The 16,181-nt window shown below is 37.6% G+C and overlaps 1 protein-coding gene across 1 annotated transcript in view; it reads right to left on the bottom strand.

The window, feature by feature from the left end:
• LOC306878283 (serine/threonine-protein kinase ULK4-like) overlaps positions 1-16,181 on the bottom strand; it is a 221,934-nt gene that overhangs the window by 93,670 nt on the left and 112,083 nt on the right. The window contains exon 31 of the mRNA XM_079430532.1: positions 8,253-8,301. Coding sequence (XP_079286658.1) covers positions 8,253-8,301 — 49 coding nt within the window. The remainder of the gene's footprint in view (positions 1-8,252; positions 8,302-16,181) is intronic.

The raw sequence follows: 16,181 nt of genomic DNA, 5'->3' as shown, positions 1-16,181 counted from the left end.
AAATATTCAGAACACTGTCCTTACATTTCTTTTACTACAACAGCCTCCTTTTATTTCTGCTCCTTAGATTGACAAGAACAGCTAAAAGCTTTCAGTGCACTTTTCTTGCTCAGAAAGTGTGGCTGTGAGCACATCTCGGCTCTCAAGAACATTAATGGTTTCTTTTTCCTGTCCGATCTATACAGACAGGTCACATTCAACAGAAAGTCATGGGAGTAAAACTAAGGTAAGCAGTGTTGGAGTAATTCATTAAAGGTTTCTCTCAGTGATACCATACAATGACACTACCTGAAAGGGTTCTTTCTTTAAATTGCTCATGGCTGCCTTGATATTTAATTGCCTCGAGTAAAGAGTAAAGATGGCACGTTATTTTAAATAAACTGGATTTTACAGTTTCAAGGAAAAACTGCACAAGACTTTCTGTTTGAGTTTTAAAATTGCAAACTGATTCCTAGCATAATCTTGGAAGAGCTGAATGGGCTGGATATACGTTAAACAACTGAGCCTTTGTCATCAGTATTACTCTTTTTTTTTTTCGACCAATAAGGCGCTTTGGGATTTGGGCTACACCGAGAAGACTCGCTTCAGCACATTAACACAATTCAAATGTTCGGTAAGCGGTAATCCTTTCACTTGTTATAGCAAACAGGCCCAAACCTCTGTGCGGAGGGCAGATTGTGTAACTGGAAGGGCAGCAGTATTGAGGGATTGGGATTAAAGGGGATGTGAGGCTGTAGCTAACGTCTCACTAGCTCGCTGAGATGGCCAAAGAAGTCAGACAAACCTCTCTCTCTCCTTGTTCATTAGTGATCTCTTGTTCATTAGAGTCGTCGGCTTCCTTTCATGTCCTCTCAGGGCTCATGAGGATGAATGGATCGCATCTGAATTACACTGAGACTCACAGACCGGGCTGCTCTCTGATTGGAGCAGTTAAAACAAGTTCAGTTTGGCCTATCTATCCTATATTTTTGAGTCTCTTATGCTCACAAAGACTGCATTTATTTGATTAAAATGCAAAACAAGCAACCCTGAAAGATTGGGATATATGATTACAATTTAAATTAACTGTTCACAATTTTAATATATTTTAAAATACAATTCAGCAATGGCAATACCAAATTTTGGGGAATTCAAGAAACATGTCTTATTACTACGACAGCTGAAAACGGTGGTGCTGCTTAATATTTTATACTTTTTTGTGGAAACCTTGATAATTGTTTTCTCCCCCCCCCCCAGATTCCTCTATGCATAGAACGACTAAAAACAAAATAACCTCAAACCTTTGAATGGTTGTGTAGGTAGAAGCTAGCGGTGGGTGATATAGCAAAAATAATCACGATTTTTTTTAATCACGATTTCATGATTCTATCACGATTCTTTATCATGTTGGTTTTACTATTTTGTCAGAGCAGTGCAGCCAAACTAATTTCCCTATTATAAAGACAAATCCTTTCAAGGTAACAAAATATAAAAAAGAATGGTGGATATTTAGGCCAAAGTGGGCGAAGATGAAAATCTTTGTAATTTTATCTTTGTTATTAAAAACTAAGAACAAAGATACACATTAAAAATACACATAATATACAAATAAAACAAACAGTGTTTAATTTTCAGGTACAATAGGCAAATTTAGCAGGAGCATTCAAGAAAGGATTGAATCAATACAGATTGATTCCTATTAAAGTAACTATTATTTTTTTCATTCAAGAGTAGTGAGTAATTTTTTTCTCTTTGTGTTTTAACATTAAAGAATAAAAATTCTGTCATCTGTCTGTCAATTCTGTCATAGTGTTTTATATTTATACCATTATTTACTCACTCAATCAGTTTTAAACTTGAATGAGTTTCTTTCTTCAGCTGAACATACATGCTATTTTGAAGAACGTGGAAAACCAAACAGTTGCTGTTTTTATCGTCCACGATCAAAAATATTGCATATCGCACACCCCTAGTAGAAGCCATTGTTTTAAGTGACTAAAGGCTGTGCTATAGCATGAATATAGTCACAACTAAATGAAATGCAGCCATTCAGATGTGAATCTTGCCTAACATTGACCTTTAGTCATGACTATTCTCAATAAAAGCATTGGTCTTTCACATGGTACTGTAGTATAATAGTCTACATCTCATTTATCACAAGACATATTCATATCATAATATCCTACTTCACTTAAAAAAAAAAAAAAAAAAACCTTATCCCAGGTATGAGAACTAGTAACACTAATACCTGATTTAATAATCACAACTAATGATCTTGTAATCGGTAATGGCCAGAATTTTATCTCAGTGCATCCTTACCAAATAGTTAATAAATTATCTACTGAAGTGGAGCTAAAATTTTATGAATTTATCAATATGAAAATGTGCACACTTGAATGATCTTCTCCTGCTGTTTGATTGAAACTCCTGCCAGACATCAGAAACTGACCAAATAAAACAGGACTTAACTGCCTCACTACTGCTGAGGGAATTTCCAAAGCAAACACTGTAACTGTGAGAAAAAAGACTAGCACAAATTAACATTACAGGTCTGATATGAGCCCACCTCGTCGATACAGAAAACTTCAGGAAATGTGATTACAGACCACAGGTCAGTGCATAAGAGAAAGAAAACGAGTAGATGAAGATAACCGATGTGCAATCAGTCTAAATAAAAATAATCTGTAGAGCGTGGATACTGAATGTTCTGACTGACAATATGGTAAAAAGGTGCGCCACTGATTTGGACTTTTAGATGCAATATTGTATTCAAGTTTTTCTGCATAATGTTTGACTTTAATTTTTACGTGCTAATAATATTGGTAACACTTTACAATAATGTTCCATTTGTTTCCATTAATTTCATTAGTTAGCAAGAACAAACAATGAAAAATACAGCATTTCTTAACCTTTGTTAACCTTAATTTCAGCATTTACTAATACATTATTAAAATCAAAAGTTATATCCGTTAATATTTTTTTTATGTACCTGATCTAACATAAGAACAGCTGTATTTTTATTAAGTAGTTATCAAAGTGACATTTTGACAGGGCTCCAGACTGCGACCATTTTTTCTGCCTGTGTGACAATTTTGTGTGCGATGTTCAATTTATAAGCGCTGCCATTTCTGTTGCATATGTGAAACATCAAACGGCAAACGAAACTGAAAGCATAACAAAACCGTGCTATTCGTTTGAACTGCGCAGCGCTTCGAGTGTAGAGCCTGGTTTATACTCGCCGTGTCAGCAGGAGCGCAAAGGTGCATGCAGCAAAAATGACGCAAATATTGAGGAAACGACAGATGGTTTTCATGCGAAAGTAAAGTAAAAGAGAAGGTGAACATGCTGGTATTCTTGTGGGGGAAAAAACATGCAATCACTGTCACCAACGGCAAGTTTAGTTTTACTTTTTGTTTTAATTTTGAAAAGTTTGTTATCTTTGCTGTTTGCTCACGCTACTCTATGAAGGCTCTCTTTTATTTATTTTTTTATTTGATTCCTCTGTGTTTGCTAAACGTTCTGTAATTTCTTAGTCCGTATACACTCACCCGCTGCTTTATTAGGTACACCTGTTCAATTGCTTGGTAACACAAATTGCTAATCAGCCAATTACATGGCAGCAACTCAATGCATTTAGGTATCTAGATGTGGTGAAGACGACTTGCTGAAGTTCTAACCGAGCATCAGAATGGGGAAGAAAGGGGATTTAAGTGACTTTGAACGTGGAATGGTTTATGGTTCTAGACGGGCTGGTCTAAGAATTTCAAAAACTGCTGATCTACTGGGATTTTCACACACAACCATCTCTAGGGTTTACAGAGAATGGTCTGAAAAAGAGAAAATATCCATTGAGCGGCAGTTGTGTGGACGAAAATGCCTTGTTGATGTCAGAGGAGAATGGGCAGACTGGTTAGAGATGATAGAAAGGCAATAGTAACTCAAATAACCACTCGTCACAGCCAAGGCATGCAGAATACCATCTCTAAACGTACAACTCGTCAAACCCTGAAGCAGATGGGCTACAGCAGCAGAAGACCACACCGGGTGCCGCTCCTGTCAGCTAAGAACAGGAAACAGAGGCTACAATTCTCACAGGCTCACCAAAATTGGACAATAGAAGATTTGAAAAACGTTGCCTGGTCTGATGAGTCTCGATTTCTGCTGCGACATTCAGATGGTAGGGTCAGAATTTGGCGTAAACAACATGAAAGCATGGATTCATCCTGCCTTGTCTCAACGGTTCAGGCTGCTGGTGGTGGTGTAATGTGTGGGGGATATTGTCTTGGCACACTTTGGGCTCCTTAGTACTAATTGAGCATCGTTTAAATGACACAGCCTACCCGAGTATTGTTGCTGACCATGTCCATCCCTTTATGATTACAGTGTACCCTTCTTCTGATGGCTACTTCCAGCAGGATAATGCACCATGTCACAAAGCTCAAATCGTCTCAGACTGGTTTCTTGAACATGACAATGAGTTCACTTTACTCAAATGGCCTCCACAGTCACCAGATCTCAATCCAGTAGAGCACCTTTGGGATGTGGTGGAACGGGAGATTAGCATCATGGATGTGCAGCCGACAAATCTGCAGCAACTGTGTGATGCTATCATGTCAATATGGACCAAAATATCTGAGGAATGTTTCCAACACCTTTCTGAATCTATGCCACGAAGAATTAAGGCAGTTCTGAAGGCAAAAGGGGGTCCAACCCAGTACTTGCAAGGTGTACCTAATAAAGTGGCAAGTGAGTGAATAATACAGCATGTGGTGTATGCCGTGCCTCATCTTATTTGTTTTTGTTAAAGGTGCCATAGAATGCATTGATACAATATTTTTAATTGTTCTCTGATATCTACATAGAAGGTATGTGGCTTAGGTAAGGGCAAAAATTCTCCAGAAACAGTTTTACATGTCCATTTACCACCCTAGGATTTCTCCCTAGAATGAAACGGTCTGTTATTGGCTTATGTGGACGGGTCATGAATAATAATGTTGAGCTCTGCTCTGACTGGCTGTTTCAGAGTGTGGCTCATTTCAGTAGATCACAGGAAGGAAACACAGGGAAAATATATATTTCAATACTTTCTCGTGCAATTATATTGTTGGGTAATTATACTGTAAATAAAATGTGGGCATCAGGGAGCCTGGGCATTGAAACTGTTTTCAAATGCACAATCGCATTTTTCTTTCACTTTTGATATTCGCGATCGCATGTATTCTGTTTATACTATGGAGCGGCAGTACTTACCACACATTTTACAAGATCAGATGCTTTTCAGTGGTGGTCAGGATCTGTAAATCATTTGCCATCATCCTCAGTCATCTCTCCTTACTCTGTTTATGTGGTAAGTGAAATCTTATGTACTGTAATGTAACAGGCTACCGCTAGCAAGGAGCTAACCATGTCCCTTTAGTGGCTCGTGTTATTTTATTAGAACGCGTTATTTGCTTTCTGTGCCTTTCTGAATACAGACACCAACCCATCCCTGCACAGCCTGGAACATAACATTTATTTCCATGAACTGCCATTTTCGCTGTTGTCCTCGCTTGTTTCTTCACAATATCTGCAGAACTTCTGATGGTTCGGCTGGCCTAGAACATGGCCAGGTATATGCAAATGTTGGGGGCGCAACTATTAGTGATCCCGACTGTAACGTCACAGTCGGTGTTATGTTCTGATTCGCCTATTTTTCAGTGGTTTTTTTTATTCACAAGATTAACATAAGGAGGAAACAATGGTGTCTGAGGCTCACTGTATGTCATTTCAATGTACAGAACTCTTATTATTCAACTATGCCAAGGTAAATTCAGTTTTCCATTCTATGGCACCTTTAATAAATGTTTTGTAAACTAGTTAGTCATTGTATTTTACTGTTTTATTGTAGTTGTGCTTTTTAATTAAGAATAACAATGAATCCATCTTTTGTTTTAGTCTTAAAAGGTGTGTAGATGTAAGAAAAACAAACAATTATCTTTTCTTTTAAAACGTGACACCAAGATTGCGAATTGGAAAAGCGAAAGCATCCGTAGCCCAGCTTATATCACAGCAAATGAGGAACTCCCTTTCACAAAATTCAAATCACAAATAATTCTACTGATGAAAAAGAACGGGTTGAATGTTAAACACTTTCATTTCCATATAACTCTAAACTATTATAAAAGTTCATCAGCATGCATTGATTAATCCCATGTTGCAGCACAAAAAAAAAAGCAAACAAATTATGTGCTCATGCGACCAACTGAGCAAGGTTTTTGGTGGATTAACTTCGGCACAGATGTGCGTTAACAAAGTAAATAGTGTCAATTTTGATTTCATGAGGGCTTTAACTATTGGGGCCTTATTGTAAAATGTTGCGTTCACTTTTTGTCTTTCTATAATTTTTGCGTATATAATGCCCTATAATCCAATACTTAGACTGAGTTTTATTCGGTTAGCTTGGCTGATGGAAAAGTATATCCTTTGGAAAATTAAATTACATTCCATCAGACACTCTGGGATTATGGCTTACATTAACCTTGAAAAGTGGTTTTAATGTAATGGTAATTTTTCACTTCAGGTAATGGGAACGTCAAAGGTTCAATCATGGGATACTTCTTGAAAATCTGTTGGCTCTGGATTGCTGCTGGGCAGCTCAACGATGACCATTTACCAAAGCTTCAAAAAATTATAAGAACTTTTTTTTTATTAATCTAAAGCATGTTTTTTGCTCAGCTCTGCCGTTCACTTTGGCCTGCTGGAAAGAAGTATGTATGTGTGTTTGTGAGTTTTCGAGGAGGTGGGGTGTATTGACTGTTAACAGTCGATGTAGGGTCCACTCTATTGAGAATGTAACCTGCTGTTGAAAAGGCCTCACATCCACACTCCATTAACTCTGCAACCCAATTACACATTGCACTCTGATAGGTCAAACCCCCACTGCCTCATTTACATAATAACTCAATGGATACTGGGATGGGAACATGCTCAAAGGGAAAGGTCTGGCTGTTATACACAAACATATGCACACACCATGTCTAAGGAAAATTGCCAGTATTTGGTTTTTTTTTACTATTAAATATTTTACCATGTTTTGTTAATGGATTTGGCCATCCAAAAATGAAATCTGTCATCATTTACTTACCATCATGTTTTTCCAAACCTGGAATCTACATTTTTTTCTGAAATCAAAGACATCTTGTATCACCCCAATTGCTTTTATATAGTTGAATTTAATGTAATGTCCTTAAACATTTGCCTTTGCTGACAGCCATAGTGTGTATCTTTAGCTGAATATTCATTCGTTCCTTGTGTGAAAATTTGAATGTTTATTAATACTGTATAACATTTTTAGTGTAAATTAAATAATGTAAAATACACAATCATTACAACATCATAATGACCCTAAACTTTTGATAGGTAGTTTTATTCATGGAAAGTGATTTATTTATTTGAAATTTTATTGTTACATATAATTACATTTTTTAAACATCAAAATAAACTGTTTCAGAAATATCTATTTATTTGTAAATCTGAAATGTAATTAACAGTTTTATTCTGGAATTAATACATTAATAATATTTTTTTTTGGTTTGTGTTTTACATTTTCAGGAAACTCCTATTCATCCATTTTGTGACAGATGGAAATTAAGTCAATACTTTGTAAAAATTGTCCCTTCCATCGAAGCGCTGTAATTTCATTAGCACTCAGATTCTAAAATGACACGTCAAAATGCCATTTCTGGTTTCTGTGAAGGGAATGCAGTGAAGATTTTTTTTTTTTTTTTTTAAAGCAAAATATTACCAAATAATGTTACAATTGTCTTTCTATTTCTCATAAAAAACTATCATATGTCTTAGAAGACTGCAGCACACAAGCCACAAGAAATACACTGTGAACTGTGATAATAAGGAAAATAACTATGTGAAGATGCTTCCAAATGAATGAATGAATGAATGAATACATACATATACAGCATAAAGGTTTAGAATAGGAAATGGGAGTCAGTAAATGATGACAGAAGTTCATTTTTGAGCGAATCATGCCTTTAAATGACCAAAATAGTGAAGGTCCCTCTAGGACCGATAAAATTCTACCAATCTATTCCTTTTTAAAAACTTTGATGCATTTCTGCAACACAAATTTCTCCAATATAGTGTTTTCTGATTTCCATAAAGCTCATCATTTTCTGGTAATTCCATTGCTTACCGAAGTCAGAGCAGAAAACCCAAGGCATTAAATGAACCAAGTAAACAGAGAGTGAGGAAACCAGAAGGCTCAGAAGCACACTTACCTCAATGACTTGAAAGATAGCAGGCAGGAGACGGCTCTCTCTAACAAGCCTGTTGGGGGAAGCACACACACACACAAATACACACGTTTAGCTTGTGACACACACATTTACTTCATGGCACTAGGCCCACATTCCATCTTCATTAGTGTGACACTTGTGCATGCATTTGGGTTTTGGCACTGAACAGGACCGCTGAGGTGTGAACGCTCAATCGTGCCAAGATCAGTCAGCTGGGAAAATGACCTTTGACTAATCCAGTGATGAGTGAAAAAGAAAGAGATAGCATGCCGCTGAAAGGATGAAAGAATGATGGCGGGAGAAAGTCGGATGGAAAACACACAGTGTATTAAGAATGAGAAATAGAGGACCCGTGTATACAAACCTAGAGAGCTGCCTACCCAAAAAGCATTTTTGGGAATCACAGAACAAGATTATTAGATTATAATGTTCAAAAATGCTGTCAGGAGGGAGGCTCCAATAGGCTCAAATGTTTAAACATGCTTATGATGCCCAAAAACCTGTGGTTGCCAGAAATGAACCGTAACTGTACAGTGATACTGTTTCAGGCATCATGGGATGTCGTATTGATGCTTGCATGTTTCACAAATTTCATTAAGCGATATAATGTTAATATACAATGTTACTTTTTTATTTTTAAAATGGACTGATAACAGCCATAAATAATAAGATATGGTTGTAAAATAGAAAGCCACAAGATGAATCAAGGTGACTGTAAATGGTCTGTCCACACAAAGACGAAAAAAATAATAATAATCAAGGTAACATATGACACTAACAAAGATAACTAAATAGCAGAAAATGTAACACGGAAGACCTAAGGTAAGGAGCTAACCTAAGATAACAAAAAAACAAAAATAAATAATAAGTTTAGTGTTTCCCACTCTAATGACATGGTAGTTACTGTTTTTCACAAAACCATACATTTGACAGTATTCAATTACATATAATATGATGTTCAACCATTTATAGTTTTTGAAACTGAATCAAATGCATTCTGAATCTGAATCAAATGATACTGTCAAGAGGGACAGTTCAGATCATTTGATTTTAATAATTAAACATACCTATGATGCCCAAAAATGCTGTTTATGAAGGCAGTTCACTTGTTGAAACAAACATTCAAATGTGACTATTTTTGATGTGTCTAAAAAGACTGTCTAGGCCGTTTACAAGGTCTGAATATTGGAACACATCTCAAAAATGCTATGTAGGCAGTTCAAGTTCACATTGTATGAAATATACGTTTGCACGGTACTATAATGGCCAAACATGCTGTGTAGGTGGGCAACTCATTTGAATCAAATGTTTGAAAGTGTGTGGTTACTAAAATGCACTTCTTTAGTTCAGTAAATCTAATATTCAAATACGCTTACAGCTATAAAATGCTGACTAGGTAAGCAGTTCACTAAAGTTTAAATAGAATGTACATACGTGTCTATATGATGCATGAAACTGCTGACATGGTAAACAGCTCACTTGGTTTGTATGTAATTATGATGTCCAAAACCGCTGACTGTGCTGGCTACTCACTAGACTCGCATCGTTTGAATGGAACAGTCAAAAACGTCTCGTTAGACAGTCCATTTGGTCTGAATGTAATGTCCCAAATGCTGTCTAGGTAGGCAACTCACAAGGTTTTGAAACAGACAGAAAATGCTCCAGACAGCCTGGCTCAGAGGAATAATGGAGGCCTTTATTGAAAATGACTCGTCGTGCTCTCTTATTTTTTAAGGTCTTTGATTCACAGCCAATTACCTTATGGAAAAGGTGAGTAGAGTAGAATGCCACAATAGGACAGACAGATAAAATGAAATTAGCTGAAGGGTCACATTTGGAATACTTACTGTGTGCCCTTCCCAGTCAATACAGTGATATATGACACAGCGCTATAGAGTTATTTGGCCATTCTCCCCTGAGTGTGTCCTCTATGGAGGATATGGTTTCTTTGAGTGAGAAAGAGTGAGAACTGCCCAGAACCTGAGATAAGGTGAATGCAGAGGTCTATAGGAGTAAATCTCCCACTAACTTGCTGAATTCCTGTTATATGAACCCAAAGCCACAGGTAGAGAAAGAATGATCCTCTTTGTGCCTGAAAGTCAGCACAGCTCAAAACCTGGGATTTAGAGAGTTTTAGGTTAAAAACAAGGTTTACTGCGCCAAAATAATTGAAGGAATTGGGCAAAAATTATCAACACAACCAGAAACAGGAATAGCAATGATCTTTTGATAGTCAAAGAACTAATGAAATTAGCTTTGCATTTATTTAATCAAAAAAATAAATAAATACAAATAGTTTTGTGATAATCTAACATGCAGAAGTATGAACGACCCCTTACTAAACAAAAGTCATTAAAAGAAAAATGACCCCCAAACGTTTGAACAATATGCTAGCTAGTGTACTCCTAAATATTAGGTTACATCCTTGTTATTATTAATAATATTTTTTATTAATTATCCTTTTTAAATATATAATAACATCATTAAATAATAAAATGAAAGAATACAGATAATTTTGTCAAATCTCAAAAAGAATATCTATTTATATACCATAAATTATAATGTTGCAAATTACTAGCAATTTTAGTTTTCAGTATTTTATTTAGCGAAAACTGTATAGAATTTCAATACTATCCGCTATAACGCATTTTTCTGTACTGGCCTGAATTTGAACCATGAATTTGTTCATGGTTATGGCATAAACTCAAGGTTATTACTTATTAACTAAGTTAACTAAAGGGTTGATATATTTTGTCTCAGAAACCATTTGTCAATTTTACTATTATTACCGATACGGAATGTGGTAAATATAGAAAAGCTGAACTAGAACTTGCATCTTTCATATACGCAACAGAACTGGACGTTTCTATCAGTGTGCATAAACCATTAAGCCTCGGCTCAGAGACAGTGACTTTGTACCAAAGAAACTATTCAATATACCAGGAATAGATTACCTGTAGCAAAAAACATTAATTCATTGACGATAACATCATGAAATATACAGTCACTCACGGTACACGGAGTCCATTGACAGAACAGTGACGCACATCGAGCAATCAGTACACTCAAGTGTGCACCTTTCTGCAGTCTCTTTATTCAGAACAGTCAATGATCTCTCATCTGTCTGCGCTCTGCTTCCTAACAAACATCATTACCCCTACAATTACCAACAAAACACAAGAGCCAATACAAAACACACACACTCTCTGGGTACAACGGAGTAAGCAGGCATAATGAATAGGACCATTTTATCATGACACAACAGAGAGAGGGAGAGAGACGGTGGCCTTTTCTCACTGAAGGGCTTATTCGTGTCCGGTATGTGCTCCATTAGGTCTTTAATAGGCAAGCAGCCCGGTGACTAGGATCACTCATCCATCTTTCTGAATGACGGCCGTTTGCAGAGGTAAATGGGGTCAACTGGGTGGGTGAGAAAATACTGAGCTTTTCACTTACACAGCTTTCAGACCAATCAGGTTATCGGCCCACTTACACAGTCCTCAGGCAAAGTAGCAGGTGTCTAGAGGCACAGTTTTTCTCCACTTGGATAAAGTGATCGTGGTCCACATAGTAATGGACTGTGTGTGAGGTTATGAGTAACTGTCATGCAATCTGTCAAGAACATGCCGGGATCACCCCCCCACCCCCCCCCCCCCCCCAAAAAAAGTTGTCTTTTATTATATTTTTTTAAGCCATGAAAATTATATTTCCACTACATTTTGAATGATATATTGTGTTGGATAGCATTGAGTAAAAAATGCCATTCTTTCTAATCATCAACATGACATGATCCAAATTTTTCTAATAAAACGTCAAAATGAAAACTCTTGCTAAGGTTAATTTCATAGTTAGCATTTTATGCATTAAATCAAATAAATAGTATTGACACCTTTTTACATAACTTGAAAAACAATACAAATATTTGGTTAATTTGATTAGATATTTACCTTAATTTATATTCATTTTCTTCACACATAATGTCTCATATTTCTAAAGCAGGCTTTTCACTTTACACCTTTATACTTTTGCCTAAACAGTAAACAAGTACACTAACAGAATGTTGTAGGAAATGATGTCACAGCAGAGGGGCAGGGTACTCTAGCAATTATTTTCATGCAAAAATGTCAAAATATGTTGTTAATAAATGTTATTTATTTATAGGTCATTCTATTTAGTTATTATTAATACATTATTTTACCATAGTTTTACTCATGGGATAATTCATATTTCCATGATGTATTTGAATAAAATAATATTAAAAGTCTGAGATAAAAACAATATAAGGATAAAACAAAATCTATACATAATGGGCATTTGAAAATATAAATATAAATTACAAATGCATGACATCTCTTTGGGAAAAAATGGAAATTACATGAAAAAATAAGACTGGGTATATTACATATGCCAACTGGCGTGAAAATGTGCCTAATTGCCATGTTAACATCACATTGCAAAGAAAAAACAAAACAAAACAAAAAAAGTTAATGGTTCTAAAAACAAGCTTCAGTTGTTTATGCGCAATAAATCAGATTTTTCTTTAGATTTGGTGGTGAAATGTGACATGGGGATGTTTCGTCCTTACAGTACTCTGGTCTGCAGGGAATTAACCAGCCAGCCTGGTCTGTCAACTCAGGACAGATATTATCCATACTAAAAACGAAGCTGATGTAATTGGCGATGTTGACAAATTTGTCACAAAAATCAACATCCTATCAGCAGAGATAAGGTTTGGTCCAGCCATTACTGGCATCTCAAATCTCAATCCTACATCTTGTCTCGAAAAAATGAGGCATGTGGGTCTAAACTCACAAAACAATGAATGCCTCAACTTTTCGTTGACAACTAAGAGTGATTTTAATGGTTCTAAGTAGCATTTTCACAGAAACGGGAAGTGGCGAGTCTTTGCATCTGATCTCCAATCGGTCAGTAAGGAGAACTTCTGCCATGCAGTCCTCATTTCCCCCTCACTCTTTCAGAATGACATGCAAAAGCCATGACATTTACTGGTGCCATCAGCACACTGAGCCGTCGTAGGGTGCGATTTCTCCCTGGCCCACCTCTTGAGATTTCTGTTGTTCTGGTGTACTAACAAATAGATCCATTACATAGATTTCAGACACAGCAACCATCCATCTGTCCATCTCTGTCTCATCCGTTCAGTGGATGTTCAATGTTGTCAGGGGCCAGTGTTTGTAGCCCGAACAACTGCTATGCCCACACATGCTTTCAGTCCTGAGCCGCCCACATAAACAGTGCTGAAAGAATAATAGCCAGTCACACATACAAACAAATCGTGACACTTCCACATGCCTGAGCACCATGGACACAGACAGCTCCCACACACCGCACGTCCTGTCCAATATCCCACTAGCAGAGGGTGTCACCCTTCACAGCAGCAGCAGCAAAGACACCTCCACTAGTGCAGAAAGACACCACCTCATCTACACAAGCAAACGACATAATACTAGGGCAAAAATAATAATAATGATAATAAAAACAAAAGACTGCAACCATTTGACCTGTATCAGAATCAGAATTAGCTTTATTGCCAGGTATGTTTACACATACGAGGAATTTGTTTTTGTGACAGTAGCTCCACAGTGCGACAATGACAGCGACAGGACAGGATACGGATAATAAAAGAATAATGTACAAATATACAAAATGGACAATATGCAAAATAGCACAAACACAATATACAAAATAGACAATTCAGTATGTACAGGTATGTTAGGTGCAAATTTGAAATGTATTAAGTATGTGTGTTAAATAAAAAATAAAAAAGTATTGATAGTGTTGTGTGTTTCATGTTTATTGTTAAGAGTTAATATGTTCATGAGAACTCTGTAGCGTCGACCAGATGGTAACAGTTCAAGGAAGGAGTGTGCTTGATGTGAGGGGTCCAGAGTGATTTTACCAGCCCTTTTGCTCACTCTGGATAAGTACAGTTCTTGGAGAGTGGGGAGGGTTGTACCAATGATTCGCTCGGCAGTCCGGACTACCCTCTGTAGTCTTCTGAGGTCAGATTTGGTAGCTGAGCTGAACCAGACAGTTATTGAAGTGCAGAGGACGGATTCAATGATGGCAGAGTAGAAATGTTTCAGCAGCTCCTGTGGCAGGTTGAACTTCCTCAGCTGGCGAGGTTGTGCTGGGCCTTTTTGACAATAGAGTCGATGTGAATGTCCCACTTCAGGCCCTGAGAGATTGTGCTGAATGACTCCACTGCAGTTACAGTGCTGTTCATGATGGTGAGTGGGGGGAGAGCAGGGGGGTTTCTCCTGAAGTCCACGATCATCTCCACAGTTTTGAGCGTGTTGAGCTCCAGGTTGTTAAGACTGCACCAGACAGCCAGCTCCTTAACCTCCTGTCTGTAAGCAGACTTGTCACCGTCCTGGATGAGGCCGATCAGTGTGGTGTCATCTGCAAACTTCAGGAGCTTGACAGAGGGGTCTTTAGCTGTGCAGTCATTGGTGTAGAGGGAGAAGAGCAGTGGGGAGAGAACACAGCCCTGAGGAGCTCCAGTGCTGATTGTACAGGTGCTGGATATGCATTTTCCCAGCCTCACTAGCTGCTGCCTGTCTGTCAGGAAGCTGTTGATCCACTGACAGACAGCGGTGGGGACAGAGAGCTGAGTTAGTTTGGGCAGTAGGAGGTTTGGAATGATAGTGTTAAAGGCCGAGCTGAAGTCCACAAACAGGATCCTCACATAAGATTTAATTTGTTCCAGTGCTGTAAATAATTTGGAAACTTAAAAAAACCAAAAAACTGCATTTGCTGGTGTGTTTTGGATCATTGTCCTGCTGCAGAACCCAAGTTCGCTTCAGATTGAGGTCACGAACAGATGGCTGGACATTGTCCTTCAGGATTTTTTGGTAGACAGCTGAATTCATGGTTCCATTTATCACAGCAAGTCTTCCAGGTCCTGAAGCAGCAAAACAGCCCCAGACCATCACACCACCATATTTTACTGTTGGTATGATGTTCTTTTTCTGAAATGCTGTGTTACTTTTACGCCAGATGTAATGGGACACACACCTTCCAAAAAGTTCAACTTTTGGATCATCAAGATGTTTTCTGGCAAATCTGAGACGAGCCTTTATGTTCTTTTTGCTCAGCAGCGGTTTTCGTCTTGGAACTCTGCCATGCAGGCCATTTTTGCCCAGTCTCTTTCTTATGGTGGAGTCATGAACACGGACCTTAACTGAGGCAAGTGAGGCCTGCAGTTCTTTAGATGTTGTTGTGGGATCTTTTGTGACCTCTTGGATGAGTCGTTGCTGCGCTCTTGGGGTAATTTTGGTCAGCCGGCCACTCCTGGGAAGGTTCACCACTGTTTCATGTTTTCGCCATTTGTGGATAATGGCTCTCACTGTTGTTCGCTGGAGTCCCAAAGCTTTAGAAATGGCTTTATAACCTTTTCCAGACTGATAGATCTCAATTACTTTCTCATTTGTTCCTGAATTTCTTTGGATCTCAACATGATGTGTAGCTTTTGAGGATCTTTTGGTCTACTTCACTTTGTCAGGCAGGTCCTATTTAAGTGATTTCTTGATTGTGAACAGGTGTGGCAGTAATCAGGCCTGGGTGTGGCTAGAGAAACTGAACTCAGGTGTGAACTCAGGCAAACACTTTTTCACACAGGGCCATATGGGTTTGGATTTTGTTTTCCCTTCATAAAAAAAACACCTTCATTTAAAAACTGCATGTTGTGTTTACTTGTGTTATGTTTGATTAATATTTAAATTAGTTTGATGATCTGAAATATTAAAGTGTGACAAACATGCAAAAAAATAAAAAATCAGGAAGGGGGCCAACACTTTTTCACACCACTGTATCTGCGTAAATCTCGTATATCACTGTTTCGGTTTCTCTTTTAAAATTATGAATATTTACTATTGATAGCTGCTGACA

The sequence above is a fragment of the Barbus barbus genome (genome assembly GCF_936440315.1).
Source record: "Barbus barbus genome assembly, chromosome: 12".
NCBI lineage: Eukaryota > Metazoa > Chordata > Actinopteri > Cypriniformes > Cyprinidae > Barbus > Barbus barbus.
This window is presented reverse-complemented; position numbering and strand designations above follow the sequence as displayed.